Source organism: Drosophila mojavensis, unplaced genomic scaffold (assembly GCF_018153725.1).
Source record: "Drosophila mojavensis isolate 15081-1352.22 unplaced genomic scaffold, ASM1815372v1 contig_16, whole genome shotgun sequence".
NCBI classification, from domain to species: Eukaryota; Metazoa; Arthropoda; class Insecta; order Diptera; family Drosophilidae; genus Drosophila; species Drosophila mojavensis.
The window spans coordinates 4098539-4112052 of NW_025318693.1; the positions used below are offsets into that span (position 1 = coordinate 4098539).

Sequence of the window (13514 nt, forward strand, 5' to 3'; positions counted from 1 at the left end):
TTCCTGCATAGGAATGGCTCTTATCATTGTAAAGTATTGTCCTCAATGAACACTCAATTTGCATGCATTATGCGCAGACTTTGCTAGGCACTCGGCTATGACTGACTGGGTAATACTCGTTCGATTTGCCACGATTTTAAGAGATGTTACACTTTTGCATAAGAAAAAGTAAGCAGAGTCTGACTGAGGCCATATATGCCCCCATTGGTTTGTGAGCGAGTATAAATGTGAATCTTGTCATGGTATTTAAACTAATTAAAGCGCAACGAGTGCAAGTTTCCGGCCACGTCTTGTGCCTCATGCCTTTGGCGTTTACGATTCATCAAGAAGTAGTACAGTAAAGAAGCTGTTTTTTCTCTCTCTCTCTCTCTCTCTCTCTCTCTATCGCTTTCTCTATGTTTTCCTATGTGCTTACTACTTTAATTGCGTTGCCTTCGACTTAAGGCGCGCATGTCATGCCAAAGGACTGGTATCCTGCACCCGCACCGCCCTCTGCCATATGCCCATCGATGTCATAAATATTTCTGTCCGGCAACTGACAACTTACAATTTCCGCTTGAAATCTTTATAGCTGCATTTGACTTATGAGAATTTTTATACTCCAAGCTCATAGAAAACGAATAAAAAGCGATTTCATTTTTTCTGCAAATGCCTATAACAGGCGAATGTCAGCTTTGAGTCTGCAATAAATTGAAATAGTTGAATTTCTTCAGCGATGGCTTGTTGTTGACACATATAATAGAAATTTTTAATTGAATTTCATTGAACTTCTAAGATTTGTAATGGTTTTTCACTAATACTCTAACATTTTAGGCATGTGCCAGATTTTCGAATTCTCCAAAAGAATTTTGAATCCATAATAAATCAAGTTCACTGCAATTTAATTGAGATAAAAATATTTTAAAAGTTTATTTTACAATTTTCTCCCCCTTAAAATGCAGCCTGAGAAAGAGTATCGATACAATTGTTCTTTTTTATATTATTATTGATTTCTTTTAAAGCTACTTTTAAGCAGATCAAATAAGAAATAAGCAGCTTCCGGCCATTGTCCAAAGTTGCGAGCCAATAAATCACGTAGTTAATAATGCTTTATAGAAAAAAAGTTGGAATTTTCCTTGGACGTATATGGAACTTATGAGTTTGGGAAGACCAAACATGTATTTATGTATACATATATATTTCTTTTCCATACAATCATACCAACTGTAGTTTGGAAAATGTATGAAACAAGTAATGTGTAGGAATTTAATTGAATTTAATGGCTCATAGAATAGCTGCAATAAAAAAGTAACTGAATGAATTCCTAATATAATAATAATCAAATATTTCTTTTGAGGCAAAAGAAAATGAATTTTAAACTGTAGCTAATGGATACTTCATAGCTACTAAATGCGTCGTAAGCATGAAAACTTTTTAGTTCGACAAATTGAATACTTAAGCGCATTTATGTGTGTCATAATGATAAATTCTGCTAATGAATTATCACAAATCGCGATAAGCTGCGGCTTACTCAGCCGAGAGGCGAGCCAAGTCCAAGTTGTTTAGTTTTACTTGCAGACCCAGTGCCTCAGTTGGTCTGCCAAAGTTTTTGCCCAAGTCTCCGCTAGCCTCTCACTTCATCTGGCGATTTGTTTTTATTTTTGCAATTTTCATTCTCTTCGTTAGTTTAAAAGTAAACGTGGTGGAATACACATGAGCGAGAGGAACTCACAGACTGGCTGATGGAAAACTTGCACATTGGCCACTTATTTGGCGCCAAAGTTTTGCCAATTACAGCAAAAGTTTAGATTTGATTTATTTAATGTAAACTAAGCAACGCTAGTTTAGGAGAGCCTGATGACCTGACCTTAAAATTGTAGCAATTCAATTTGAAAAGGTAAATTAATTAAAGCCAAACAAAAGCACAAGAAAGAAATTCAATTTATAAACCAAGCTCGTAACTATGTCTCTTTTTATCGTTTATCTGAGGGCACTTGTCCACATGCAAAATAAATTCTATTTTCCGTAATTTCTTTCCACATTGTGCCAGGTTTTATGCTGCAAAATATTGAAATTGATTTTAGTTGCATATGTTGCAGTAAGTTCTCCCACTATTCTCTCTCTCTCTCTCTCTCTCTGTCTCTCTCTCTTGCATCTACTTCAATTTACGACCCGGCCACATGAGCATAGCTGGACTAAAACCTATTGTCGTGTATTTCCCTGGTCTGGCCTGGCTTGGCCAACAGAATTCATAGTTTATACCCACGCGACTTGGCCAGGATTCTCAGCATTTGCGGTTGCCCAGAAGGCCGGACGAATGTATAAATTGTATTTCCATGGATTGCCTTTTGTGCAGCAAAAACGACAAATTAAAAGGTGGCCACGTTGCCAGGGGAATAATAATAAAGTCAACTTGCCCGACTTGCACATCTGTGCTTAAATTTGCTAACCATGCAGCCTCCTCAACTGCCCTAGACTACATGAATTTCTGCTTTTTATTACAAAAGAAATATTTGCGTACCAAAGTAAATAAAAATAATGACTTGTGCTGAGAATTGGCACAATAAAGCAAAACAGGCCTTCTAAAGGCATAATTATGCGGCCTCACATAATCAAAATTGAAATTTTACATTTATAAAATATTCAAAATAATAAATATAAAATTTAATGAACAAAAATCGTATATTAAACTTAATTTGTATTTATTATTTACTATAAAATATTCAAAATAATAATTATGAAATTTAACGAACAAACAAATCGTATATTAAATTTTATTTGTATTTATTATTAATTTTTTCTTATATAAATTTACTCAACATGTCATCAAAATATTTAGGTTTTTTATAAAGTTTTAATAATATGTTCCATAATTATATATAATTAAATTTTAAAAATAAAATTAATAATATGTATGCGTGACTAAAATTTTGATATTTAACAGTTACACTCATTTTATATTCCCGAATTGTTTTGAGTGAAAATAAAATGATTATTTTGAAAGGCCATTTATACTGAAACATCTAGTATCATTATTATAAAGGACCCTTATATATGCGTAGCTTTCAAATACATGCAGTTTATGGAGCTATGTAACATCATGTAAATTATGACAGTTACGACAACTCACATCAGTTGCGAGCTGGAGAGAATCAGACGCACTCAAACGGAGCTGCAGTTAGACTGTGCAGAATGCTTTCAGTTGACTCGCTTCATCATCCGCTACTTTAACTACACTTCTTAAGCACACACACACAGGAATACACACACACATACAGAGAGAGAATACACGCAGACGACTTAAATATGCAACCATTTTTATATGCTACATAAAATGTTTCTTTCTTTCCTTTCTTTTACTTTTTGCTTTGGCGCTGATGGCGTTGCTGACGCGTAGATTTAAGTGGCTTCATTAAATTACTGGAGCTACCCAAATACACGAGCGTTGTAAAGACTTTAAATGCGGGCATTAATATAGACACCGATGTGGACCTCGATGGCAATGGCGATGGCGATGGCGCTGACCCAACAAAGCAGCCAAGTCAGCAGCGTACCCAAATGAAACAGTTGTCAGCAGACACTTTATCAGCGCCCACAGGGCGGCCAAAGGAACAACAGCAGAAACATCAAAAACAGCAACAAAATGATAAAGCTCAGAAGGAAAAGGAGAGGGAGGAGCAGCAGCAGCAACAGCACTCGGATACCAGCAGCTTGGCCCACTGTCACCAGCTGGCGGAGCAACTGGCTTACGATTACAATAAGAGCGCTCTCTTCTGGCCCTGTCCTCAGATGAAAGTATGTATACAAACTTTTCTATCTTTGTTTCTATTGTTCAATTAATAATAGTTACCAGTGTGGAATAAAGGCAGTTCTTAAGTAGGTGAGGAAGTGAGGTTTCTTATCCCATTCTGCTCCAAAAACTACACTATAAATATTTATAAAATTAATTAGCAAAGTGACTGTAAAAGTTTATTAACGAAAAATCGTTTTTGTATACCCTGAACACATTGGAAATGGGAAATCAGGGTATAATGGTTTTGTTGAAATATATGATATAACACTAGGGACATGAATTTTGTTTTCAAGAGTTCGTATATATAACAGGGATATCGAGTTTATCTCCAAAATAACTCTTCTCGTTAGTTTTGTATTGATTAAAATCATTATCGAAAATTAATTTTATCTCCAATATCTTTAAAGCTAGAGTCGCCAAATTTTATGTGGAAATTCGTATATATGTATTTTATAGAATTTCGATTATTATTATAATTCACCCCCACCCCTATATCTACCCCCTCAACCCCTTATAATCAGAATCTGAAAGTTAAGTTCCCATACTAAGGCGACACTGTAGCCTATGCGTGTTTATGCGTGCGTGCCTCTATGTGTCTGTATGTGTGTATATCTTGTGTAAGCAGAAAGACGCAAAGAATTATTAAAATATCAGTTGCTCGAAGGGTTCAGGGGATCTCGTAGTCGAGCAGTCTCGACTACAGCTTTCTTACTTGTTTATGTTATGTAATTTTAAAGATATGAACTGCAATAAATTCATACCTAGTTTAAATGAACTCCAAAATTGCAAGAGATCTATAGCTGTCTATGAATTCTTTCAGACTGATTTGCCACAGTAATGCTTCACTAAAAAGCATTTGAATCTTAATTAACGCTCTTATAATTATATTTACATTAAGCATGATAAGTGGTCTGGCTCTCCAATGCAAGCATTGAGTGATTCGCATTCAAATGCGCCATTTTTCATGGAATTCAAGGCTAAACCATTCCAAACGTTCACAATTCCCCCTAAGTAAGTTTTGGTGTACAGCAATTTCTGCTTCCAGCTGGGCGCATTTGAGGCGTGGGTTCATTTAACACAAATTGCAGTCATAGCTGCAGCGAAAATCAACCTGAACGCAAATGCTTAACCAACTAACCATCAGGCATCTGGATGCTGAAGTTTTACATTTTTCTGAGCAGGTCCTCCAGAAGCATCAGCTCAGTGAAGTTGAAACTGAAAGGCGGCCCCAGGCGCAGCTGAATACATAATGGAAATAGCAAAGAGACTAAAGTTGAGGCTGCAACTAAGTGGCCAGAACAAGTGGGAGTCTAACCCCAAATATGTTGCAGCAAAATACTTGATAAAAGTCGGAATTAGTCTTTGTAGCAACTCTAAGAGAATTTGCCGTTGCCGTTGTTGTTTTCTTTTTCAACTACCACTATTTGCACTTCATTTAAAGTGCATGACATAGTTGGCAAATTGCAGTACGTAATTTTTAAGCATTTAATGGTTACCATTCCCTCTGGCCAACGGCCATAAATAGCTATATAACCAAAATATCCTTGCGGCAAGTGTGAATGCAAAATAGAGTATATAAGTTCAAGCAATCATTTAGATTTAGATTTATATTATCGGGGCCAGCCCCGATAGCTGTAGAGTATCTTACAATTTGCCTGTTAAGCTTTAGCCTCTTGCTAACTTCATACTTAATGAGCACAAGTTTGAAAGATTGACTGCCAAGAGATTGCAAAGTTGCTGAAATGTCTGGAAAATTATTAATGAAAAATTAAAGTTTGCGAAATGCGATGACAAATTAGGACAGAGCTTCTGACAAGTACGACAGTGCTTAATCTGAGCAATGGATTTTAAATGAGCTGTGTGAACGTGAAGAGAGAAATGCATCCGAGCGCTGCAGCTTAGACAAAAGCCAAAAAGTTGCCAGATAAATAGCATCTGGGAGAGCCAAGCCAAACAAAGCAGACAGACAAAAGAGCCTGGCGATGGCAAAAGCTGAATTGCATATCATTTCCATGCAAATCACCCAATGAGACAGTCAAGCTGAGATAAATGGGTCTGCGTATGGAAATGGAAATGAACTCGGACATGCAGATGTGAAAATGGAGATGGAGACGTGGATGGTGATGTTAATGGATCTGCAATGTGCTCCCATCGCATCGAGCAACAATATTTCACAATGTTAAATCATCATAATTTCAGATTCTTTTGAATGCCAATGGCCGTTAGTCGCCCGTGCATTTAAATCACTCAGTTTACAGAATGACAGGAAAGCACAGCTGAGCCCAATGCTGCACTGTATGCCACCGAAATGAGAATCTGCGGAAAATGCACATATTTCAGATGGCTTCACGGTGTGGCACGTGCCTCTACCTCTGCCTCTCTGTCCCTGCCTCTGCTTTGTTGTTGCCTACAGCTACACGTTTGTTGATCGCTGTTGGCTTTGAGTTTTCTTTTCATTTTTTTTTTCTTTGCCTTTTTTGTTGAGTTAACATAAAAGCTGCACAATCATAAACAAAAACCTTGCTTAGCCTGGCAGCTGTCTGCTTTTTATGGGCTGCGTTTGGCGTCAGTTGTTGAGTTCCGTCCAGTTTATGGAAATGCTGTACACAGGAGCAAATGAAGGACAACGAGTAGAGTTATTAAAAAATATGCAAATGCACATTAAATGCAGCCCCAACACACACATCAAAGTAAGCAAGTCTATAAACACTGTGCGAGCTATTTAGAAATTGTCTGTTGTTTCCTACTAATGAAATGCCTAAGCTGGAGCTTATTAGCTTTAAAATAATGTTCAAGCTAAAAATAATAAGATTAAGTTGAACAATGCAACTTAATCTACTGGAATACTAAAGAGAGAGAGAGAGAGAGAGAGAGAGAGAAAGAGAGAGAGAGAAAGAGAGAGAGAGACAGAGAGTGGCTTGAAGTTTTCTTTTCCCATGCAGTTCCTCAACTCTGATCTGTTTTCTGTTTATATCTTTGATTATATTTGCTCACATCTTCTGTATATTGGCGAAAATCAACAAAAATGAACTATGTAAGCACGTTCAGCAGAATTTAAGCTGGCCTAAGCCTAATGGCCCACATTTTCAGCCAGAGAACTTTTTGTGTATTGTGCCAGAATGGCACATTTTGACTACTCTGCATAAAAACTAAGTCACCTTTTAAATATTTCATTTTTTTTCTAGGAATTGCCACAAAATGTAATGATAGCATCTTTGAATAAGGAATTAAATAAACTTATTTATATAGAATACATTTTGCTGACTAACAACATAGTCTATACTTCTTCTATTTAAAGCTCAGGTGCAAGTAAAAAATATATAGAGATATTTAATAGATAAATTTCAATTAAATAAGACTTTAAAAGTCCGCTCTATCTGGCGGAGACTTCACTATAAATCAGTTTAACGGCAAATAAAAGTAAACTGCACTAAAATAAGCGCACGACTGTGTAGCTATTTAAGTGCTTGCAACGCCCACACATGGGCGAACATTAAACCACAAGCACAACTGCGTTAGCTGAGCTTCTTTTTTTTGCAGAGCAGCGAGCTCAATGTCCAAGCTTCGATGCGGTCCAGTCGACTGGGCGGTGGACTGGCGAAATGGTGTTACGAATAGAAGAGTTTTTTAATTGGCAATACAAAACGCTTGTTGTTAACACTAATGTTGCAAGCCAAGTTCACATGGCGCTCAAAAGTATGCAACGAGCATGGGACAAGAGCGGAGCTGGACTGAAATGATTAAATAAAAATGTTGCAGACTAGATAATAGATTCAGCTTTTCACGAAACAAAAACATTTCAGCATTTCTCCCATTCAGCATGCGATGTAGATATAATATGCTCTTTGTGTACGTTACGAACGAACATGTCCATTAAATCAACAGTATTGAGCAACAAAGTAACAAAGCGTGCAATTAACTGTGATTCTAATGCCCTGGCCAATAGTTATGCAGCGCGTGTCCAATGGCGCACGCCTACAACTACAACGGGAAAAGCAAACAGCAGGGCCCGTGAGCTTCGACCGCGCCCTAAATCAGCGACACGAATAAAATTACATTTTGGCGTTCAGCTCGAATGGGCGGGTTGCAAAACTCGCAAAATGTTGAATTCGCCTTGGGATTGGAAATGAATTCTCCGACAAAGGTTTTTGCATGCATTGAATACTTTAAAGGCAGCATGCGCTTAAAGCGACATTGCGCATACGCCCTGCATGCCAACTGCGCACAGCTCAGGCACTGCCGTAGATAGGTAACTAAAATGGCGCAAAAACCAATTTGCAGACATCCAATTTGCATTCTTCATTGTGTCTCAGTGTTATCGGAATTTCGTATATCTTTTTTTTTTTTTTTTTTCAAAATTACCCATTGAAGTGTCTACAGCAAGTGAAAATTGTTAAGACTACAATGGACTGGGCTGAGGAATATGCTCAACAGAGCAACAGAAATGCAAATTTATTAAGTAGCATATACTATATAACCAGGAATATATTGGAGCTCTTCTTCTTCGTTTTCTTCCTTTTGCAGCTGAAAAAGTTAATATTCAGATTCATATGATATATAGTATAGATACGATATCAATATATGTATTTTAATAAAAACATAATATTTATGTATAATTTTTGGAGTGTACACTGCCTTGAAATGTTCCTTTGTGTAAAATGATATATGAATATGGGATGAAATGATTTTTGAGATTTACCCGAGGTTAATTAGAACTACAAATAGTATTTAAAAATATATAATTTATAATATACATATTTAACTTAATTACATTTGCTCTGCAAACATTTAGCATAAAAATAATATAAAATAAAAAGTAAATTTGTAATTACGTGCATCAGTTTTTATTAACAATTTCAGAAATTCATATCGCAAGCATTTTATGCATTTTTGCACAACTCATAATTGCGCTTGATTGAAATACTCTGTAATGTTTAACTTTTCCATTGTGCAGCTGGGCAAATAAAACAATAATCGCATTTACACAGAGCTCACACTCAATTTATGCAGAATTGTGGACCAAATACAAATAAAATGGGAAAATGGGAAACCCGCATCAAATACATTTTAGTTTTAATTTGGTATTCATTGAATTGGAAGCATCAGGCCAACTAACATCAACTCCAGCTTTACTTTACCACATATGTATGTTTCATATGTTTCATGCAGTTTACTGCATACGCAATATGACGGAAAAAGTTTTGTGGCTTTTTATACTCTTCACCAAAATTCTGTGAATGGATGGAAGGAATGGAATATATTTAAAAGTGAAAAGTTTCTTATTGAAAAAAGAAGTTAATTTATAATAATATAATCTACTGCATATTATGCTATGGACAGCTATTGAAATATACAAAATAATCTTTAAACTAGATCAGTCGTTAAAAAATAATCAAATATTAAATAACTCCTATAGTTTAATTTAAAAAAAAAAAAACCATTTAAATTTCACCTCACTTTGACTCTGTTTGAGTCTTTCAATGCAAGAATATATGGGGTATCACATAGTTGGGTGCACATTTGATGGTCTGTCAGTCACTTAATAGTTGTCGATGTTGGTTTAAAGCGCTCGCATTACTTAATACGGCAAAATGCATTCGATCCCATTAAATGGGATATACATATGTGGGCGTCATTTGAATTCAGTCTGCAAGCAACTGCACTATGCATATCGTCACTTAATCCCACTGAGCACATGCAAACAACTTAATGAAGATTAATGCATTTCACAGTGCAAGCCCCTGAGACAAGTCGAATCACAATAAGATTGTCATTTCCGAATGCACATTTGAATACGTTTGAATGCACCCAAGAGCCAAGTAACATCAACAGCAGCATGCGTCCTATGCGTCCTTCACTCAGTCCGTCAGTCTGTCCGTCTGTCTGTCTGTCTATCTGTCTGTCTGTCTGTCAGTTAGTCCGTCAGTCAGTCAATAAGTCAGTTAGTCAGATTGTAGGCCAGTCAGCCAGTAGAATAGATGCATTGCCATAAAGTGTGGCCATGTATGTGTGAATCGCTCATCTGAGCCGGTCATAGCCGGCATTTCGCCTTCACTCAATCAGTTTGACAAGTGACAATCGCATCGGAAACTCTGAGCTCTCTCTCTGATAACAATGATTCCATTCATTCATTCATTCATTCATTTATTCATTTAATCATTCAACGGCTGTCATTGTTTAGTGAGCTGTGCAACTGCAACAGAGCATAATGTTTACACGCATAACAAACTATAAAATATATCTAATATAATATGATTTATATATTATTATATATTTAGCAGCTTTTATGGGTTTTCATTAATTTAAAAATGAATTGACCTATTAGATACTCTCAAAGTTAATTACCGTTTGTATTTAATCAAGTGTGGCCTTAATAAGCTAAGCCTCAGGCCTCATGTAAATTTTAATTTTAGCTGGAAAAATGCAATTCAATTATCCACAATGCATTTACCGTGTTCATCTCCTGCATATTGCGTGGTTTTTCATTTTGCATGGGCAAACACACATTAGGTACAGCAATGCGGACCTCAAAATATCTAAACGATAAATGTTAGACAATGCTATATAATGGATGATGCAATATTTTTATATTTTCAATTTATATAAGATTTACTTTAAGAATGCTATAGGAAATACCGTATTCATACCATATGTAAGCCAAATTCTTTGTATTATGCCTTACAAATATGGAATTGTTCTTGTCTTCAATCATATCATTTATTAAATCTTGGATAATCTTCAAATGTGCGCTATCTTCAAATGTGTTGAGAGCAGCTTACAGTCGCCTCGCTTGTCGCTTGCTGAGTTGAGTCTGTTGTTGTTGTTTTTGCTTAGTCTCGTTTCAGTTTCATCCTGATTGATTGCTGTTTACGCGCCTTGGCCACGCCCTTCCCTTCCCGCTCTCCGGTACCCAGCGACTGGTTTTTAATTGCAACAGTCTTTTGCGCTGGCATTTTGTAATTCGATTTCACGTTGCTCGCACGCATTCAAATATCGTTGCCGGCCTTATTTTGGCCAATGTCAGGTGGCAGGCAGGCAGCCACCGGGCTCCAATCTCGATTTATTGCAGCAGACATAGCCCAAAACAACATCAGGCTACCCATGGCATTTTAATGAAAATTGCTTCGCTATGAAATACCAGCGCCTATGTGCAGTTGCATAAGCCAGCGTTGGCCGCAGTAGAGAGTGGAATGTGTTTCAATTAGATTAAAAGTAGTACTAGGATACTATTGAAACTTAATTTAATCACTGTTGCAGCTAGTGCTTGTAATGTGCTTGAAATGTTATATGAGTCGTCAAGTATTTTAAATTATTTGCTTTTTTGTTGTTATTTTTCTTTTCACTTTATATTTTATACGCAATATAAATCGTTTTCTCTTGAAAAGTGTGAAGTCAAAAAATTGTGAATACAATTGAAATCTATTTATCTATATATCTCTATCTGTGGAAAATAACAGATTTCTCTAGAAATGTATTATAAAAGAATTTCACAATACATTTTAATTTCAATGAACATAATTTTAAGCGTAATTCAAATAGATATTAATTAACATATATTTCAATTCAAAATATTTCCTTTTCCTGTTCCATTAAATTTGTTCCATTGTTCATTGTTACATTATTTTATTTAAGAAGAGAATTAATTTTTTTTTTTTTTTTTTCACATTTACACATTTTATATTTCAAAATAAATTCTTTTTATAGCTATACACAAATTAATCCTATTTATTGAGCTTTTTGAAATTTGCTGTCATATTCGATTTTTCTTAGATAATCCTGAACTGCTGGCGCATTAGCAGCATCGATCTTTATCAATATTCTTAATCTTCTTAAACTTTTGCTTTCACTTTGGATTCGATGGGGCTACTTGAGCAGTTGATGTTAACCGTGACGCACCAGACACAAACACAATTAAGTGCACTCGTGCGAGCAATGTCCTTTGTCGTTGTGTGGCGTGTGTGTGAGTGTGTGTGCGTGTGTGTACATGTGTGGGTATGTGTGTGCAATAAGTACACTTGCAACGCAGCTGCTTGAATGCCACAATATCGCATATTATCGTTCTCCCACTCTTGGGTTCGCCATCTCCTTTGCTTTGTCGCGTCAAACGCCAGAAAGAAAGAAAAACACATTACGTATACGCAATGCTTTCCAGTAAATGGAATGGTACAGCAAATGGAGCTTTGTTTTGCCAGCAGCAGCTCAACGCTGAAATTGGCTTGTTTATTATGACGCTACGATAAGTTCTTGGGTCATTGCACCCCCCCACCGTCACGCCCATGCGCCAAGGGGTAAACGTTTACCGCAGCTAGCCAAGGCGACTTTAATATTGTTTTCAACAATTTGTTCACACATGTGTAGGTGGAGAGTACAAAATCTCGTTAAGCTTCGCTAGCTTGCAAACTCTCCTTTCACATGTGTTTATTGACTCCGGACTTAAAGCAAATATTTTTACTTTTCTTTGCTTCTAAAAGGTTGAACAGTCTTGCTAATCAATTTAATGTTAATCGATCCACTCGTTATTCTCAATAATTTATCTACTTTAAGAAAGGAATTTAAGAGATATGAATATGAGTAGATTGTATTGGCCCTAACTAAAATAGACAATAATAACAGTTGTAGCTAAAATTTTGAGGCAAATATTTCAAAACTACCTGCTGTGACAGTTCACAAAGTTTCAATGGGCTTTATTTTAATTATGTGTGACAGCGAAAAATACAAATTAAGGCAATTCGGGACTCAACGAAAAGTTGGTGTACAAAATTATATTCATTTGTTGTTTTGGATTAAATGAATGCACAATTAAATATACATTTTATTAAATTATACGTAATTACACGTATATAAATTGTATATTCAAATGAAGAGCAATACATAATCGATGTTTGCTCATTAAAATTAATTTATTAATTATGTAAATATATTATTACAGATTCTCACAAATAAAATAATTTCCGCTTACTACATATTTGCAATAACGAAACTACGTTAGTTAAATATTCGATAATTTAAATAAGGTAGTTAATTAACAATTAGCTAGTTGGTATTAAGATTCCCAACAATAGAATTCATTTGACGCTTGGTAATTCAAATTGTTTTTCGTTGACAAATCCACTTAAGTGTATTTTAAGTGCAAATTGTTGTTCCAGTAATTTAATAGCTGCATTGAATATTCATTAATTGTGATATATGGCACATGAGACGGCGAATGTGAGAATATTTAAAGCGCCTCTGACGGACGCAGCAGCAACCGTGCGTATACGTAATATTTTACTTATTTTTCTCGTGTTTGGAGGCGACAGGCGCATCCTGTGGGAAACAAAAAAAGCAGACAAATGTTTAATTTCATGGAATTTAATTGCTTTCGGTTTTTTTTCGGTTTGCCCTGCAATTGACTTATCGGTCCCTTTAACCAAGGTCTAATCAAATATGCCAATCACGTGAGTCGATCCGAATGAAAATGAAATTGTTCTTAATTTGCGTGACACGCATCGAAAACCAATTCAGGACCACAAATCGGCACACAAACACTTCCACTGACACTGACACTCACCCACACACAAACACCCACAGACACATCAGATCAGACTGTAGATATGTATGTACGGCAGGTGTAAATAAGTCGGCAGCTTGTTAGCCAAGCAGAGCTATCTTTCTGTGGGTGGCATGCATATTTAATGCACCGCCTGCAATAGCCCGGTTGACACACATTTATGTGCACAGCATGTGTTTGGCAAAGTGAAAC

General features: G+C 36.1%; 1 protein-coding gene across 1 annotated transcript in view; it reads left to right on the forward strand.

Annotated features, from left to right (window-relative positions):
- The window catches only part of LOC6573483, a 43274-nt gene that overhangs the window by 1247 nt on the left and 28513 nt on the right, over positions 1 to 13514 (forward strand). Inside the window, exon 3 of the mRNA XM_044007309.1 lies at positions 3377 to 3774. Coding sequence (XP_043863244.1) covers positions 3377 to 3774 — 398 coding nt within the window. The remainder of the gene's footprint in view (positions 1 to 3376; positions 3775 to 13514) is intronic.